Consider the following 19,296-nt stretch of genomic DNA (forward strand, 5'->3'; position numbering starts at 1 on the left):
AATTCCAGTTTTTATTCCCTTTATTGCAATCAATGCTAAAAGGACCAATATAAAAATCAAAATACAATAGGGACATATTCGCAATTTTCCAAATATAATTTATTAAACATGAGAAGTTTTGTTTTTTTTTTGGTACGAGTATATGGATAATTATTAGGTTAAAGCACGACTGTTTTTTTTTATATAATTTATAATATATACTTTATGAAGAATCCAGAAAATACTTTAATTGGGATAATGCAAGGTGGAGATTTGTTTTGATAGTCCCTTAATTCTAAAAATTATATTTTAACCCTTGTGTCAGTGAAGTAATTAATATTTCTTTTTGCCTTTAATCAGTCAATAATTTGGCACTTTATTTGCATCTGAAAAATCTGTGTGCCCTTAGACTGGAAATATTATAAATTAAATTATTGTTGTGATAATGACTACCACTTAAATAAAATTATTCATTGTTACATATTTTTATAATTTTATAAACTATTGATATTTAAAAGTTTAGTTATTGTATGTAAAATTACATCGATATAATATTTCTATAACAGAAGATTAGAGTAATTATTTGATACATTATTAATAGAGTTTTTAAAATTTCACAAATGGGTTAAAAGTCTGACAATTGTCATATTTATTTATGTAATTAATTTTTTTTACACCCTATAATACGGGTATTTTACCAATAAAGGCCCATTTCTAACTTTTTTTTACAGAAATGGGCCGATTTCTTAATTATTTACCGGAATAGGCCGAAAACGGAAAAATCGCATCCACGTCAGCGCGAAGTCAAAGTATTTGCCAGCAAAGCGCGTCCCTGAGGAAGCACTTTGTCCACATCAGTAGAAAACGCTTCCATGAGGACGCGGTTTGTGCTGATGTAGACAAAGCGCTTCATCAGGGACGCGCTTTGCCCGTGTTTTTCATCTGTTGGGATTTGGGTTTTTTAAGGTTAGGGTTAGGGTAAGTTACGGTTTTTATGGTTTAGGGTTAGGGTTTTTTAGGGTTTATGATTTTTGTAAGGATTTAATTAATTAAATTAGGGTGTAAGATTAATTAATTAAATTAAGGTGTAAAATTAATTAATTAAATTAAATATTAATTAAAAAATTAATTAAATTCGAGTTTAGGGTTAAGTAATTAAATTTATGTTTAGGGTTTTGGAAAAAAAATATATGCAATATAAATTATGTATTAGTGTATTTAAAATAAATTTTTGGTTTTTTTTTCTTCAGTAGTATCTGGAAAAAAAAATTTAAGAAGAAGTTTCTGAAGAAATAGATCCAAAACGCTTCAAGCTGGATGCACTGTCAGTAAAATTACTGAAAATTGCTTCCACATGGACGCTTTTTTTCTACAGTGGTATTGAGAAAATTATAATTAAAAGACTAAAAACAACTTTTATTTTATTACAAATATAAAAGAGTAAATTATAATTAAAATACTAAAAACAACTTTTATTTTATTACAAATATAAAAGAGTAAATTATAATTAAAATATTAAAAACAACTTTTATTTTATTAAATGAAAGAATATAAAAATAGTTTATACAAGTATATTAAAAAAATCAATGTTGGTGCCGATCGGAATCAGTGCCACATAGGGGTCGTCGACGGTTACGCGCTGGATTCCTCCTTGGTTCAGGTTCCGGAGAGGGTTCTGGTTGCTCCGGCGGGGATTGTGGTTCATCCGGCTGGAGATCTAGTTGTGGGTGTTGGGAGGATGAGCCATCTTGATAGAATAATGACTGCGGAGGTGTTTGCATCACCCATGGCGGAGGTGTTTGAATCCCATAAGGTGATGGGGATTGATAAAAAGAAGAGCTCCCCGATGGCGCCTCGTGCGACAGCGGCCTGTAGGTTAGCGGTTGACTCGGAGTAATTGGGAACGGAGATGAACCGGGCCATGCATTCCAACCTGCCATAGGACTGGAAAAAGGAAACATATAAGGGTTAAGATATATATAAGGACTAGGATACGCATCTGGCATAATCTGAAAAGGCTGTGATATAGGTGTCGTTGGTTGAAGTGTTGGGCCCGGTGACTGTGTGGGCACTATTGATGGGCCAGCTGATTGTATGGGCATTGTTGATGAGCCCGGGTCGTTATCCCTTCTTCTTGGATTTAAAGGGCCTCGTCATTCCCTTTGGACACGAATTTGTCGTCGCCTCTCTTCTTCGGACAGTAAATATGGCTTCCCATGGATCCTAAATCATAGCATGTATTCGGGCACAAACGCTAACTCAGGAACGATGATCGGTTCCCGAGTAGGTATATAATCATATCGATTCTCCCACATTTCGATATATGCTGAGTGGAATCTCGGCCAATCCGTATGCAATTGCCGTAAGTCTATTTTGTGCTCATCATCGAGCAGCTCAGGTGCCACAGGAATCGGTTGTTGGAAGCCAAATTGCTGCAATACTCGATCTGACTGGTGTATCTCCACGATAGCATAGTTGACCAATGGGACCTTTACGTGCCAAACGTTCGGATTTTGAAATAATTCATCCGGAATTACTGCCCGAATTGCCGGATCCTCATATGGTGTCCATTGAAACTATATGAACATAATAAAAATATTAGTTGTATACATAATACATAATACTAAATACTAAATACTAAACATTAAATACTAAATACGAAACGAGTATTTTATTATCTATATATATTTTATTTAAAACTTACTTGTGCTTCCGACCATTGGTCTAATAAAAGCCGTATATCTTCAAGAGATGTAGGTATTCCAACATAACTCGCCGAATGGTTCCACCTAATTAAATAAATTTTTAGCATACAATTATATTTTAAATCTACGTAATAATTGTAAAATCTAATTTAAAATTTACCTCGTTATAAGTGGGAATGTATATGGCTGGTCCACTCGAGGACGTAAAAATGGAAAACGAAACCGTGCCTATGATTGCAGTAGTGATAGGCAACCTCCGATTTTGACTTTATTCGGTCGTGTCGCCCCGCACATCTCTCGGTACAATGTTGCTAACACGACAGGCCCCTAACTAAGTTCACCAGTTACTCTAAAATCAACGAGTTTTAGCAGCCATCTCAGATGTACGCGATTTCGTGATAAGTCCGGCATTAGATAACCTCCGATCATCTCAAGAATGTATGCCCGAGCATATCGTATTCTTTCTAGTTCAGTCGAATCATTATCCAACTCTGAAAATGTGTCTCGTAACCAGCCCATCTCAATCCGAACTCCGTTAATATTATCCGGAATAGCACCCAAAAGCTCGTAACATATGGCGCCCCAATCAGCAGAATAAGCAGACCCAGTGACCGTGTACCCATCCACCAGCAATCCCAATTGCAACTCCACGTCTTCCAAAGTGATAGTACACTCTCCGCATGGAAGATGAAAAGTGTGCGTTTTGGGTCTCCACCTCTCTATCAACGCACTGATTAGTTTCGAGTCCAACTTGCACCCCCGGCCTATCGTGGCCACGTGCCAAAAACCCGCGTCCCGTAGGTAACCCTCCATCAACGGTGATGGAGGACCAGGCATATTACGAATATAGCATTGCAACACCCGATCTACAGACTGTTATAAAAAAATATAAAATTAAAATTAAAATTGCATAAATGAAAAAATATTAAATTGTATTGAAAAATTAATTAAAATTGCATAAATTAAAAAATAGTAAATACTATTGAAATATTAAAATTATCACTTACCATTGTCATTTGATCGACGGAGATGTGTTTATTATCGAGACGAATTAATTCCCTTTCCATTGCAAAAATTTAATTTAAAATACAATTAATTCAAAAAAAAATTTAAATAGAGCTTTTTTGCAAAAATTAAAGAGAACTTTGAGAAAATTTGAGAGGATATGAGATAATATGAGAGAATTTTTGGAAGAATTTGAGAGAATTTGGATAGGAGTACTTTTTTTGTGTAAAAAATCAAGGGGAGGGGGTTTTATAGTTTTTTTTTTACCGTTGGGGGCCCAATGGTCAAATTTTTGACTGTTTGAAAAACACGGGCAAAGCACGTCCCTGAGGAAGCGCTTTGTCCACATCAGCGTCCTCAGGGAAGCGTTTTCTGCTGATGTGGACAAAGCGCTTCCTCAGGAACGCGCTTTGCTAGCAAATATCCTGACTTCGCGCTGATGTGGACGCGATTTCTCCGTTTTCGGCCTATTCCGGTAAATAATTAAGAAATCAGCCCATTTCCGTAAAAAAATTTGGATATGGATCTTTATTAGTAAAATACCCCTATAATACATTGACGGTATATTAAATAATTTTCCTTTTTTTACTTCAATTAGATTATTATACAAATTTTATTTTTGAAGTTTTGCTTAATCAACTTATATGATTATTCTTAAATTTATTTATTTAAATATAATTATAAAATAATTATTTTAATATTAATATAAAAATTATAATATTTCAGTATTTTTTAATACTAAAACAGACTTTTAAAATAGTCCAAAATTGATTTGATTCCAGCTTAAAGGGTGTTTTTTCTTCTTCCGGAGGGAACCTGAGAAACCCTAAACTTGATTTTGGGCTAAAATAGGCCGATTCATGGTTTAACCCAACATATAATAACAAAGCCCAACTACGGAAAGGCCATTAGGGATTTAGGGTTTTAGCTTTTAAGCCTATATATATAATCTCAAAGCCTTACCTTTCTCTTCCCCACTCTCCTCGCAGCCTCCGTAGAAGAACACTACACGAGTGGTTTTGAACTGCAAAAGGAGATCGATTTCGAAGCCTTTTCACCATGAGAGCTAAGGTGAAAACGTCAAAACCCAAACCATGATCTTTTTGATTTTTTTATTGAAATATTGATATGGTTTTTTTTATATAAATTGTGCTAATATCAGTGGAAGAAGAAGCGTATGAGGAGGTTGAAGAGGAAGAGAAGAAAGATGAGGCAAAGATCTAAGTAGTTTAATTTTATCTTAAAGCAAGCAATTTGTTCTATGTTTCTTTAGATTTTCTGTTGTTTGATGGATACTTTACTTTAAAAGGATTTAAGTTATCTTTATCGAAACCTTTTGAATATTCTGGAAACTTGTTATTTTCTATTAACAACTTATGGCTTTGGATGTTAATTTTCTAATATTTTTGGCTCAAAGTTGCACTTACTTGGTGTTCTCATTTTATCTTCAAATGGAAAATTATGGCTACAGATTTGATTTTGGCGGATGTAGCTATTGACTAAGTTGATGAGATATAGCTGATTTCTTTGGGCCATGATTCTAGAAGTTCTGGTATGATTGTCAGATTTTTCATATCTACATATGAGCATAAGAATATTCGAACTCATACCTTTCAAAATATTGCATCAACAATTATGCCAATTCATTATTCAACTTAGTTGGCGGTATGTTTGTTAGATATGTGAATGTGTTTCATATTAATATGTTATGGTTTTCTAGATTCATATTTTTAGAGAACTTTCTAGGTACAATTGAATCTGTTTTAAGCATTGTTGAGAGATTTGATAGAAATTTTCGAAGGAGACTATTGGTCCCCAACAATCAAAAGTATTGTTTATTGGGGTTTTTGTCTCCCGTCCAGCGACTACCTTGAGGGCTTGATTCACAAAGCCAGGAGTACTTCGACTGTGGGTGTATGGCCATCCACCAAGAGAGTGTGAATGTTTCAGCTTTTGTGAGGTATGAATCCTTGACCTATGTTATATAGGTCACACTAGTTGGAGAAGATGTACTAACGTGCGGGAGAAGATCGACTGTGGGTGTATGGCCATCCACCAAGAGAGTGTGAATGTTTCACCTTTTGTGAGGTATGAATCCTTGACCTATGTTATATAGGTCACTAGTTGGAGAAGATGTACTAACGTGCGGGAGAGATCGGTTGATTGCGTGGTGGATAACATTTTAGAAACTTTTTCAGGAAGAGTCTCAACAAGGATTTTATTCTAATGTTCATATTCAAATAATATTTGTTAGGTTCTTTAAATACATTTAATTGTTTGAGGATTATATACATATTTGGATAAATGTCGGATATTTTGAGAGAAATGAAAAGTAAAAGAAGAGTTATTATGCAATGGACATTGAGGCATGGAAAAAAAAAGACCTATATACTCATTTCTATTATAAATTACACAAGTTTAGGCTCTACAAGAAATAACCTTGGCAAAAAGAAAAGAAAGCAAAATAAGCCCTAGAGGGAGGTAGCTTTTAATTGTGCCCATGACTTAAAAGTTCTTTACTTGATTCACCAAGCCAATGGCGTCGGTAACCGGACAAAACCCATTAATAGGTGTTACAATGATCAATTCCCTTGGAGGCAAGTGGCGGTGGTATAAGTGACCCAAGCCTGGTTCCCTTGTTTCGTTAATGCGCTTTCATCTAGGGGCATGAAGCCGTCGGATTCCATGATAGCTCGACACAAAGGTGAGCAGTGGTTCTCTCCTAAGGCGTGCTTCGAGTGAGCTCTACATTGTTGTCAACGTCGAGAGCTTCAGGGGAAATTCTTTCTCCAAGAAATAAGATCATTTAAAGAGATTACAAGGCTTTAATGAAAAAAAAATTGGAAAGATAAAAAATTAAAAGGATAAAAAACTAAAAAGATGGAAAACATATTTTTTTCCTAGGGAGAGAGAGAAAAATGAAAATAATAATTTTTCCATACATCGCTTGGTTTGCTTGGTGGAGTTAAAATATAGAAGGAAATGAAATGAAACATCTGAAAATACATAATTTTGAATTAGCATACACATCTCCATTATTATTTCTCCTCTCAACATTCTAATTTAGAAATATTGATTTTTATGTATTATCATAGAAAATCATCCTCTCCTATTTTCATCCCAACCAAGTACACTCAATTTATTTTCTTTTCACTTTTTCATTCTCTCCTCCCATTTCTCCACTTCTTTTACCCACCTTAAATGTAACCCCAATGGTACAAAATCTCTCAGTAGCTTCTACCAACCTTGTCATTTTCTTTTTGTTTCCCTCTATTTCTCTTTTAGACATAAACCAAACATCAGCTCGCATTTTCTGAACAAATTGCGATGTCTTCTCACCCTTTTCTTTTCTTCACCTCCAAACGACAGGAATCAAAGTTTTGAATTGTAGCTTCCATCCTTATTAATCAAGGAAACATAAACCAAGTACAAAGCATCTCTCATTATCGTAAACTTGCAATTGTAAAATATACATAAATTATGCGAATTGACAACGCTAAGAACAAGCTATATTTTCTGCTTTGATAGTCTGATCTTCCAAACGACGAACCATGTATAAAACAGCATCAAGGGAACTGTTTAACAGTTATTAATGAAACAAATATTTTTTAATAAGCAATGAGACAAATACTTGATCGCCATTGTTATCATTGCAAAGGCGCAAAGCTTTTAACAACTCAATGAACTCAGAGAACAGTTCAGGCGGATCATCGGAACACATCAAATTCAAACTCTGATCAAGATCCTGTTCTTGATTTCGAGGTCAATTACGTGTCCGGAAGATCAAAATCTACAAAAACTTGGTCGATCCTCTCAGTCCGTTCTTGATTTTTTTTCCCCATAATTACATCATACGTGCATTACTCTTTCGTGGCATGTCATTTTAATTTTTTGGATTCCAAACCTATTGGACCCGTATTCGCATCACATAATCATCATTCCGATCAAAATAATCAAATCTAACTAAAGACCAGCAATAATATTTATTTTGTATAGAAAAGATGTACATGTATATACTGCAAACATATTCTACCAATAAAGAGTAGCCCAAAAAAAACATGTATATGGATCATAAACAAATTTTCTGTTTCGATTTAGGAAAAGAATGAAGCAAAAAGAAGAAACAATGAAGTGGGAAGTGTTCTCGTATATACTGCTGGGTCAATTCCAAGGACATTAAAGGAAAATAAAACTACAAAATACAAATATGCATGTGTGATAAAAATCCTCGGCTTACCTTCTTACCAGCATCCAAAAAAATGCCTCTTTCTACCAAAAAGTAAAAAAAAAAAGAAAAAGAAAAGAAGAGAATATTAGAACATAATAATATCACATAATATCACACAGATGAAACATAGAAATGGCATTATTATAAACTGATCTTCAAGCCTGAAGAAATTGCCATGATTGGAACTATGATATCAATGTCTTATTTGTCACAGCAACAGAAGGAATCAACTCGGCTAAAAAATATCTTTCAAACCAACCTGTCATGAGTTAATAACTGCTGCCCATTGGTGGCATGCCATAAGGTGGCATCGGAGGCATTCCCATTCCTCCCATGGGTGGTGGTGGAGGTGCAAATCCACCACCCATTGTTGGTCCTCCCATTCCTGGCATTGGCGGTGCAGGCAAGGCAAGAGGTAGTAACTGAGCATACATGTTCTGCAATGTAAGACAATTAATTTTATCAGTAAGAAGCATTTTGAATCAGTCGAAAATCTATCTACTCCCACTGTGCAGGGGTAGAGAATACATTATCAAGAAAAAGGAGATCAATTTTCGGCTCTCCAAGTTATTATTACCTGTTGTGCAATGACTTCTTTCTCTTCTTGCTCTTTAGCCTTTACTTCTTTTTGAGCTTCTATCTTATCCTTGATAAGTTCATCAACTTTGCCAGTATATTCACGGATAAACTGTAAATTCAAAGAGAAATTAAAAAAGGTTCAAACAACATAATCTCAAAACAAAAAAAATTACAGGTTGAACTAAGATCAACCATCCAAGCATTCTAGCTAATGAAACCCTATTAACTGATGATACCGAAAGCGGCAGAGCACAGAAATCACCTGCAGCAGATATGGAAATGCGAAATCAATCATATTGTTGATCCAGGCCAGTTCAAGAGCAACATCCGCTCGAATTAAGTCATAACAGACAAAGAGGCACGATGCAAAGCATTCCTTCTTGCCCTGTACAAAGAGAACATCAACACTGAAATTAAGTACAATTCAAAACAATAACCAACATTATAGTGATAATATCATTAGGAAAACCACCATAGTGCAAAAACAAACATCAGTTAACTATACTTTCCATGTCCTATACCTATAGTACGATAGTTGAGTATTATGTCTATACTTTCTATGTTACTCAGACTCGGATGTTAGTGTGGGATAGAAAAAATGTGTCTGGCACAAAGTATATTTATGTTTTTCTTTTTTTAAGTTTTTCCATCTATTTGAACAGTCCTTGGAAGGTCATATCCCATTAACCGTGTCCAAATATGCGCTGGAAATAAGTGTCAGACACAGATATTTCAAGAAGAAAGAGTAGAAAAGCATAACTCATATTTGCACCGGAAAGGAACAAGTGGAAGAGAGCACAATAACATAATTAGGAGTAGCAATTGGCCAAAAAGGTGTATTGCTTTCTACCTCCAAAGTCCAAACAGATAATCAGTCAGCATATATATATTTTTATGTAATTTGGAATGAGTTCAGTACCTGTTCAATGAAGTAAACAAGCAACTCCTCGGCAAGTTCACGTTCACCAGACTGTGAAGCTGTTTCCATTGCATCTCTGTAATGGTTGTCCTTCTTTGACAAGGCAATGGACTGCTTCCATCTGCCTGCCTTTTTGTAGATGTATGCAGCAACACGCCTCATTTCAAGCAGCTCATGTTTCTCAATCTACACAAGCAATTTGGAAATAATATCAGAAACAAACCCAACACCAAACACTAATGTAAGAAAAAGAGCACTTCACCTTTTGTGCAAGTCCAATCTGATCAAAGTTATCATGCAAATCAATAGATTCTCTTAATCTATCATAATCTTCTTCCTCCACATAAATCTCATTCAATGCCTCGTTTACTGCCGATACATTGTTGCTCTGAACAGCAACCATGTATGGCTTCACAAGACGTAGATGGCCAGCCTGAAATTCCAAAAGGAAATAATAGTGAGCCCAAAATGAACTATGGTAATAACAAAGAAAATCATTTATTTCAATATTAGATCATCTTTTGCCAGAATTGAACCTTTCTCATAATGTCAACAACTCGAGTGTGATCCACACGAAGTGCAAGCACGTTCAGCAGATCATTGATGAGATCTGGATGTTCTTGCAAGTAGAAGTGGACAGCCTTGTAATAGAGCTCAACACTAGCAACTTTGACAATAATATCTTTGAACTGCATATGATCCCATGCTTCAGGAGAGTGGTTCATGACAGTAGTTGCAGCATTATCAAACTCGTCATATTGGATATACAAATAGGTAAGTTCCTTCCAATGCTGCTGCTCATCACAAGCTCTTATCAGTTTGGGAATGTTGAGACGCGTAGAGAACAATTTAATGTGCTCCATAAGTTTCTCTGGACGATATCTGGCATACAGGACTCCCAACTCAGTAAAGATACCCATGTGTGCACGCTCCAATCCTAAACCACTCTCCATAAGAGAGATTAACTCATTGAAGCATCCTCTATTCTGATAGTATTCACTGACTTCTTCCAAGTCATCCACCTAGAAAATCAGCAAACATAATGGTCAAAATCAATGGGGTCAAACAGTCTCCAACAGACAAACATGAGAAGAAGAAAAGGGGAACTGTATGCGCAATGACAATTGCTCCTGAAAATTGCAAGTCAACTGGAAAGTAAACTCACCTGCACAATAACATTAAGACCACATATTTGTGCCAATCTGAATTCCTCTGCATCAACACAAGCAAAGCAAACTTCCTTCCATGTCTTGGCACTGTTTGCTTTCCGTGCTGCATCAACAGCACCCTGGAATTGTTTAAGTCTCACAAGTGTAACAGCCAACTTAGCCCAGTTAGATATAAATGCAAATATTATTTTTGCAGCTTCATATAGCTCTTCATCGAACAACCGATCACCGACATTTTGAAGATTAGCCACATTTGGCATGAGAATGAATTCTTCAATTTCACCCAGTCTATCAATCTTTGCATATGCATAAATGAGTTCACTGTCAACCTTGGGCTCCTTGACTTTCTGCCTGACCATCAGAAGGTACCTTACGAGATCAGGGTAGACATTAGCATCCTCAGAAGCTCGGATGACATCAAGGAAGTGAGTAGCATCATCTGCACGGATAAATGATTCAATTGCATCGCTCACCAGCCCTTCCCTCAGTTGTGCCTTTGCCACCTGACTCCAAACAGCATCTTCTTCAACTCGGAAGGCAAATTCCACGGCTCGATCAATGCTTCTAATGTTATCCAGTAAAACATTGACAGCCTGAACATTTAAGTTAAACTTCTTGAAAATTGAAAAAGCTTCTTCATATAGTTGAGCTTCCACGGCCACTTCTCCAACTGCTGGTCCATCAAAGTTATCTAGCCTATTAATATAATCCATAACTCGAGAGGGATCTGCCTTGATAGCTGTCAAAATAAGTAGATTTTGCAGATTAAAGTTCCCACTGAATGCAGAGTTTTGGAGCACAATCTTCTCAAGAAGCTCAATTAGTTCATGGGGCAGGTCAGCAGTCATGAAAGCTTTAACAGCAGCAGAGACTTGTTCTGGACTTTTGCTTTCTGGCAAAGCAGTTGACACAACCTGATCAATTAGATGTCTTCTATATTCATTTTCAGGATTTAGAACCTTCTCCCAAAGATCGCCATCCATCCTCTCAACAACATACCTGTGATCAAAGGATGGTGCACCTATAAGCCACTTAAAAACAAAAATCTGATATATCATCATAAATAAACTAAAGAATTGCATACCTGGCCTGCAATTTGAACAACGAGTTCTTATTTGTGACATTGATAAGTTCATCATCACATTGTCCTCTTCGGTAAGCCACAACTGCCAAGGTGGGATCACGTTTCTCACAATACTTACCAACAACCCGGGAATCATAGTAAGGATTGGTTGTGAGGAAGTGCTCTGGATTGTTGTTGCTTTCAATGATGATTTTACCAAGAGCATTGTGGACATGCACATCTTGGCTTCCCTCACTCACAAGATGCTCCAAGAACTGCGTAAGCAAACGAAGTCGATTTCTGGAAATCACATGCAGGAAGATGAGAATCACAAAGTAGTGAACAAAGGAAATGAGGACCAAAGATATGGTAAGAAATCACCTCTTCTCACATTCATCCACAAGTGGCTCAACTGGAAGCAAGGAACGGACTGAGAGAATGAGACCTTTAATAAAATCTTCAGGGCATTCATCATCAAGCAACTGCCCCACTACCAAAGGAGCATTGCCCGGGTTCACCTGTCAAAAGAAGCAAGTTCACAATTACCTGGGTTTAAATTGAACTCATATCATATGCCAGTAAACATATCCAGTCAAGAAAATTGTATACCTTCTGAACATAACCTTCAATGTAACGGAGCATGTTATTTGTGTAGAGGTAGTGGGTCAGATCAGGAACAAACCCAAATCGATCACAAACATTAATCAGGGGCCTAGCATCAGGAAGCTTGGCCTCCATCAGGAAGTTCTTTGTCTTTTCAGCATCATAGAAGTTTGATTCTCTGGTCACACGCTCAACCTCCTTTATTTGTCCAGTTTTAGCAGCCGCCTCAATGTACTTAAAGTGTATATCGGGGTCCTCACTGTCCCATAATCAGAACCAACATAGTAAGTGCCATATTAGATATATTAGATATATCTGCGGTATGCCCAATCAAACAAAGGACATTTCTTGTTTGCTAAATAGCATACCTTGAACTCAAATAAGATCCCAGGAAAAAGTACAATCCTTCATATGACTTAAACTGCTCAAAAAGTTTTATGCAAGCCTCAACACCCAACTGCTCACAGTACTCCTTGGCAACCTGCACAGCCACAGCTTAGCCTTCGGTGATTTACTAAACATTATTAGCATACTATTATATAACATGCTTTACCTGAACAATTATTTGAAGGTTGCCTCTTAGATTAACCAGAAGAAGGTCCTTCATGCACTCCAAGGCCCATTCTCGTGAAAGAGTGCCAAAAAACTCAACAAGCGACTGAAAATAGAATTATTATTGAATAAAAATATATCAGGATTTAGTAGTCTAATTTTTCCAAGAGATAAAGATAGCAGAAAACATGTACCTGAGGCTCAATAGCATGTGTGTTCACGATGACACGTTTAATGTCAGGCAACTCACTGTAATGCTGCAGAAAAAGATCAATGAGATAATTACCTAAAAGTTAAAACAACACAAGATGCAACAAGTAAAAATCTAAATAAGATAATTACCTGCAGAGCTCGCACATAGAGACCAGCTTTCTCACAAAGTTGTGCAATTCGAGGGCGATCATAGTGACTGAACATTCCATTTGCTAAGATGGCATCAGCAACATTAGGAAAAGTTACTAGATTGATTTCCAAAACCTGCATAGAAAAGAATGTTGTTGACCTTAAATTATTCTTTTCAAAATTAAAACCAAAATTAGATTAGCTGAACCAGCACATAAAATATATAACCTTCGTCTGTAGAAAAGCATGCTCTGGCAGATTTGGCTTCAAAACATCTAAAAGAAATGCGGTAGCCTCCCGTATCAAATTCCTCTGAAAAAAGGCAGATAGCAAAAGGAAACAATCTCATGTACATAGAAACATAAGGTTATTGACACAACCAATTTGATGAGCAGCAGACCTGAAGAAAGAGGTCAGTAATAGTGTTGTAATCAACCGGACAACCTCCCTCCATTTGAGACATCATCAATGCAAAATTAACAGCTCCCTGCAAGTAAAACAAGAAGCAAGAACCCATTTGTCAATGAAAATTACACAGATTCAATCCCCTAAAAAAATCTCATAATAGTAGCCGTTGATTGGCAAACAATAAAACAAAGGAAGCTTTTACTTTAATCAGAATACTCATAAAATTTTAATTAAGAGGCTCTAATGAAGGGAATTAACACAATTGAATATATTTATCGATTGGTCATATGGCATGCCTTCAATACCTCAAACACTAAAGACTACAAGAAGAAGAATGACGAACCTGTGGATCTGTACGAAGAATTGTTTGCAGAAGGAACAGATAGTCAGGAGAGTACCCAACCTGAGGAAACAATTTAGTCATGAATATTCAATGCAAGCATTCACAGAAATGTAAAAAGCAAGTGGAGAAAAATTCTCATCTTGATAGGCTGTAAAAAGGAGAGCACACATCAATCACACCAGAAAATGCTAACAGCGAAGAAAATGCAGCAATTACCTGCTTTGAGTATATTAAGATTTTGTCGAACTCCCTACGTTCTGCAAAAGCTGCAACAACTTTAGGAGTTGCTCTAGCTTTAATGTATATTTTCAGTGCAAGATCATTATCCACAGTCTACAACAAAAGCAAAATGAAAGTAGAAGGCAGCAAAAAAGAGTCAAAACAGTCCCAATTTTAAAATGAAATTTAGATACAACTGAATAAGATACAGATACATTTCTATTAGAGAACAAAACAAACCTTCACAAGGTCTCCAAGTTCCTCACTACATTCCAATTTATCTTCAGCCAACCAATTCTCTAGAAGATTCTTCTTGTTTTGATTTACCACAAGTCGAGATAATTCCAATGACTCAAAGGCATTGAGCTTTCCCTTTGTTAAAAGTGTACCAAAATACTGCAACAGTGGTGGAGTCTGCCCAGCTTGCACAGGTACACTCTGCAGCATTCAAATAAACATTTCTGCCTCAGATAAAATCAACACAAACATAAAAACCAGAATCTGCATTAGCAAAAAGGGAAAAGCAAATATTACCTGAAACTTGGCAACTGTATCAGGCGTGCGAAGGATCCCCTGTGGAGACTCTGCTGCAAGCTCAGCAGCTTCTTTATACTTTGTCTGAGCAAACAATTCTTGAAAACGTTGGACAACCTGAGATATTAAAAACCACAGAATCAAAACCCTAGTATATTCTTAAAAGAACAAAGTAATCATAAACAAGGATCTAAATAAACAGATAAAATTGAACAACTTAAACTACATATTTTTGTTAACAACACTCGGCATCAGATATAGAGAACACAAAATCTAATTAAGCAATCCAAATGCTATCTCCAATCTCAGCATTGCAGCAAGACCGAAGAGATCCCAGAATCATTGAAGAAAGTTACCACAAAAGTAACTGTTGGATAATATAGATTACTCCTTGGGATATTATTGTCTGGGAACTAAAACCTACGGTTAATAATATCAGGCTCTTACTTCTCAATTGTCATTTCAATGCAAAGATCCACAAACCATAGACCAAGCTATACACATATCAATCAACTTACCAGGTTCTCTGCACCTGGAAGGTTTCCTCTTTTAGCCAGATTGACAGCAAGCTCCAAATTGTTCAACTGAAACGGAAAACAACCCGGAAAAGTTGTAAGCCTGCATGTCTCACCTTATTGATATCAGAAAACACATGAAAGGCACAAAAACATACTTGACCGCTAACAAATGGCACTATTGTTGCTTCATTTACAGTAGCCAACAACACCTGACCTCGCCTGTTGATGGCATAAAACCCTCCTGCCGACGAAGCTTCAGATGTTAAAAATATTGGGTCTGGACTTATTCTATTTCTGTATACAGCAGTCGCAGTCTCTAGATCATAAACAAACAGCAGCCCAAGCTTTGTGATAACGTAGATCAAACTATATTTGTGTGATATCTGCCATTTAACAGAAACATGTCTTATTAATGGCACAAAAGTTTGAAAAAAGATTTACCAAGAAAAACAATCAAAGTTGAGGACATTATACTACCTGCATTGCAACTGGAAAATCATCTTGAAAATCTGGTGGAAAGAATAGATCTGCCTGTTTCTTTGAAAATGATGGCTTACCTGTCATATTAGAGGTTTTGTTAAAAGGTTCGAAATTAAATGGACAGGAGATACAACACAATGTTGTAGCTACTACGTTGTTTTCAAGAAAATAGTTAATATACAGCCAGTGCCAACACATGCCTCCCATCAAAATTAACTTAGAATAGTCTAGATCATGATTTAGAGTTTGCTACAGATAAAATTCTAGGATTACTGAATTAAACCCCAAATGTTATTTGACTACTGAAAGGGGCAATGGCAAATTGATCTATTTCTTTATTTTTATTTTTACATTCATTTTTGAATTCACTTAGACAGACCCTCAGTTTCCCCTTATATACGAGAAGGAGATAACAAAAGTATAACAGACATCATAGCAAGCAGACCTGGCTGGGCACCAAGTTCAATTACATGCAACTTTGATACAATTTGGCCAGCATTAAAACTCTTGGTAGCAAAAGAAATAAGAATAGAAGGATTCTCATTTCCTGGAACCTGCACAACACAAACAAGCATATACAATAAGCAGGCTAGTTAATTAGGGTATCATATCTAGGGAATAAAGTACAAAGAAATCTCCTTACCTTAAATTGTGCAAATGAAGCAGCATGAGATTCAAGAGCTTGACTACGCTGCTGATCAACAGAGAAAAGTTGCATGTTCCCCTTCACCAATTGTGGCCTCTAAAGAGACAAGACACGTAGATCAAATCAGAATTACATAGTAGCAGCAGAACATTTTTCAAGAAAGCGAATTTCATCAGTAATAATGATTATGCAAAGAACTATTCTAACAGTAGAAAGACAAGATGGGGAAAAGGAAAAGGCAAAGAAAACTAGAAAAGGGGATTACAGGGACGCAAATCCTAAAGGACACTGCAAGAGACAGAATTAATCACCCATAAGGGTCATAAACTAATTCAGAGTTCTCTATAGCAGTTTGAGCTATGGGCCACACAACAACCACGCCAGCTAGAAGAACTTCTTAGGCACAGTTAGCTTAGGGTAATGTTTTGAGTATGTTACTTTAAAAATTCTGTTTTTGATGTAGAACAAAATTTACTTAACATTTCGCAGTTTTCCAAATCCCAAAACTCAATACAAATGAAGCAACAACCCCTTAAAAAAACACTTTAGAAAGCATTGATAAGGCAACACCTACCTCAGGTGCACCAGGGGCAATTCCAATCAAAACCAACCACTTCTCTGAAGGATCACATTTATAGTTTATTATCTGATTGTTCACCAAGTTTGCTGTTCTTTCAAACATCTTAACTGGCTCAGAATCACCTGCCAGAAATAAGATGCAGTGAGACTTGTAACACACAAAATACTGTTTAATAGATAAAAGTACATTCAGAAAAAGAAGTTTTTAGAGCTGAAAAAAAACAGCACCTGGGATACTAGAAAAGTTAACAGAATAACTTCTTACCTTCAATTGACCAATGATACACGGAGGTTTGTGTGACCAGACCAAGCGTTTTTGGGGTAATCCATTTCCAGAATACAACCTGAAATGAACCAAGGGCATTTTGCTAAGGTCATGCAATCAAGTTTAGCATTAAGGAAATACAAGTAAAGCAGAGGCCGACAGATACTGCAATAACAAAATTGGAACCATTAAAAAAAAAGAAAAAAATTGAGACAGTAAATGCATTTGACCGGTTCAGGCATCTGATGCGATTTAATTTTCGCTTTCATCTCTATGTTAAATATTTGCAAGTGATCTTGAGTTGTTCCCGGTAGTTGAGCTACAAAAGCAATTTCATATTCTGTTAGCATAAAGCATAGATAGATTTTAAAAATTAAAGAAGACATAAAATTTATACTAGAGATATTTAATCTCCTTCTCCCTTAATTAGTTTTGTTAAAAGGAATGTGAAGCACTTGTATGACTTCCATTTCAACCATATTTTTGTTGCATTACAGGATCAAATTGAAGTAATTTCTGCTATAAGAACATGCTTGCTCTAAGCAGTGCTGAACAACTGTTTGATTTGCAAATACACCCAAGGAATATATGGATAAAACAATAGGGAAGTGATAATTACTCTGACCGTATATCACATACACTAAGATTCCATAAGCTGGGTCCTTGCAGTTAACATGTATTGCAACATTCATTTGTTCATTTTAGAAGCAAAAAGCAAGTAACAAATATTAAACACAAGGATGGTAAGTATCATTTTGAAAAATATATTGTAAACAAGTATTCCATTAAGAAAAACCTCAAACACAACTAGGTTCTTTGTAAGGCCAGATGCAAAACAGATCAATATCATGAATCCAATCTGTGCTCTATGGACCACCCAAGACAGCGATATTAAATATACAACCCAATAATCAATAACAAAAACGCTAAATAATTAATAATCACTATCAATTACTACACACATTTAACAAGCTTCAATAAAAATAACAACTTAAGGTTGGCAGTTAGGTAACTGACCTTTCAAAGCGAGGATTCTGGAATTTGGATTCATGAGAGCAGAGTCAGCTGTAATAGGCCGTCTCAACGGCTGCATCGGCATGCTCATGTCGATGATCACAACACTATTTTGTGGCGCGGTTTCCCTCACACAAATATACTTATCAGATTCCATAGTTACATTCGTGAATGTGATAAATTGTGGATTAATACCAACGCTCGGCAACTGCAAACAGACAACATCATCCAGATCACTCAAAATTCTAACTATGTCAAAACGTAAGAAGCAACTTTCAAACAGATCTAAGCAGGTTTTACAGATACTAGATCTGATAAAGTTTATAAAGTATTCGATTAAGCTTGGCAACCGTTGATTAACTATAATTCAGCTGAATTTTCTATAAAATAAACGACCGAACCGAAACGAAAGAGTGAGAGAAGGAGAGTGAAAGGAGAATACTTACAGTTAAAACCTCCTTCATGGCGATGGGAGCGTTCGCGGCCGCCATGGTGGCTCAGATCAAAGGATGAAGATCCACGAATCAGGAGCGGATCTAACGGCTGAGATTGAATCTTTCAATCGCGAGTCAAAACTGAACACTGAGAAAGAGACGAGCAAAACTATAAAAAAAAGTACTTTGCGAAGAGATCTGAGGCAGAGAATTAAAGCATTTGAAAAGAGAGAAAGTGAAGCAGATGGGAGAGATCCAATCCAAGGCACCGGAGAAAGTGGAACGGACGTGTAAAAAATGTGCCTTGAAACACTGGTGTGCGCATTAGCTAGCTCTTGGATTAATTATAGATGCTGGATCCGGGTAACAACCCGGTCCAAATTTCATTTTTATTTTTATTTTGAAAGGAGTCATTTGCAAAAGCAAAAGCAAATGTAAATAAATAGTATTAACCTATGTTAAATGTGACAAAAACTGAATTAAGGGATCCAAAAGATTAAAAAACACATGTAAATTCAACTCTTAGTTGGTGTTGGACTCACTAAATATCATTTAAAATTGATTTACGTTTTAAATAAATTGATTGTGTATCAAATTATTGTGTATAATGTTTTATAAAACATCACAAAGGCATTTTACAATTCTAAAATTTTGCATTCTCAATTGGTACTTCCCTGAATAATAAAAGATGATAGTGGAGAGCCAACTTTCT

The 19,296-nt window shown here is 36.1% G+C and overlaps 1 protein-coding gene and 1 long non-coding RNA gene across 2 annotated transcripts; one reads left to right on the plus strand and one right to left on the minus strand.

Annotated features, from left to right (window-relative positions):
* The first annotated feature begins 4,599 nt into the window (after positions 1-4,599).
* LOC121230729 (uncharacterized) lies at positions 4,600-6,046 on the plus strand. Its single transcript, XR_005928864.1, has 3 exons — positions 4,600-4,760; positions 4,852-5,241; positions 5,552-6,046. It is a non-coding gene; the product is annotated as an uncharacterized lncRNA (long non-coding RNA).
* A 1,603-nt stretch (positions 6,047-7,649) lies between these two features.
* On the minus strand, positions 7,650-18,941 carry LOC107900528 (clathrin heavy chain 1). The gene is made up of 31 exons (XM_016826149.2): positions 18,597-18,941; positions 18,154-18,358; positions 17,367-17,455; positions 17,137-17,215; positions 16,867-16,994; positions 16,290-16,388; positions 16,092-16,200; positions 15,644-15,723; positions 15,322-15,549; positions 15,167-15,232; positions 14,649-14,765; positions 14,355-14,552; positions 14,112-14,228; positions 13,896-13,955; positions 13,545-13,631; positions 13,373-13,456; positions 13,145-13,279; positions 12,997-13,059; positions 12,804-12,908; positions 12,619-12,731; positions 12,257-12,509; positions 12,029-12,165; positions 11,669-11,947; positions 10,581-11,583; positions 9,952-10,437; positions 9,678-9,848; positions 9,416-9,601; positions 8,759-8,881; positions 8,495-8,605; positions 8,177-8,354; positions 7,650-7,958 (listed from the first exon to the last, which is right to left on the minus strand). The coding sequence occupies exons 1-30, from the start codon at positions 18,639-18,641 to the stop codon at positions 8,187-8,189; spliced, it is 5,124 nt and encodes a 1,707-aa protein (XP_016681638.2). The 5' UTR covers positions 18,642-18,941; the 3' UTR covers positions 7,650-7,958; positions 8,177-8,186.
* Positions 18,942-19,296: the final 355 nt, after the last annotated feature.

The sequence above is a fragment of the Gossypium hirsutum genome, chromosome A06 (genome assembly GCF_007990345.1).
Source record: "Gossypium hirsutum isolate 1008001.06 chromosome A06, Gossypium_hirsutum_v2.1, whole genome shotgun sequence".
NCBI lineage: Eukaryota > Viridiplantae > Streptophyta > Magnoliopsida > Malvales > Malvaceae > Gossypium > Gossypium hirsutum.

Bases quoted from the DNA above. Each gene is read 5' to 3' on its own strand.
- LOC107900528 (XM_016826149.2), bottom strand. From the start codon at position 18,641: ATGGCGGCCGCGAACGCTCCCATCGCCATGAAGGAGGTTTTAACT. The intron at 13,280-13,372 runs GTTATATATTTT...TTTTCTATGCAG, and splicing joins ATGCTTTTCTACAGACGAAG to GTTTTGGAAATCAATCTAGT. The intron at 12,510-12,618 runs GTATGCTATTTA...ATTATGGGACAG, and splicing joins GGATCTTATTTGAGTTCAAG to TGAGGACCCCGATATACACT.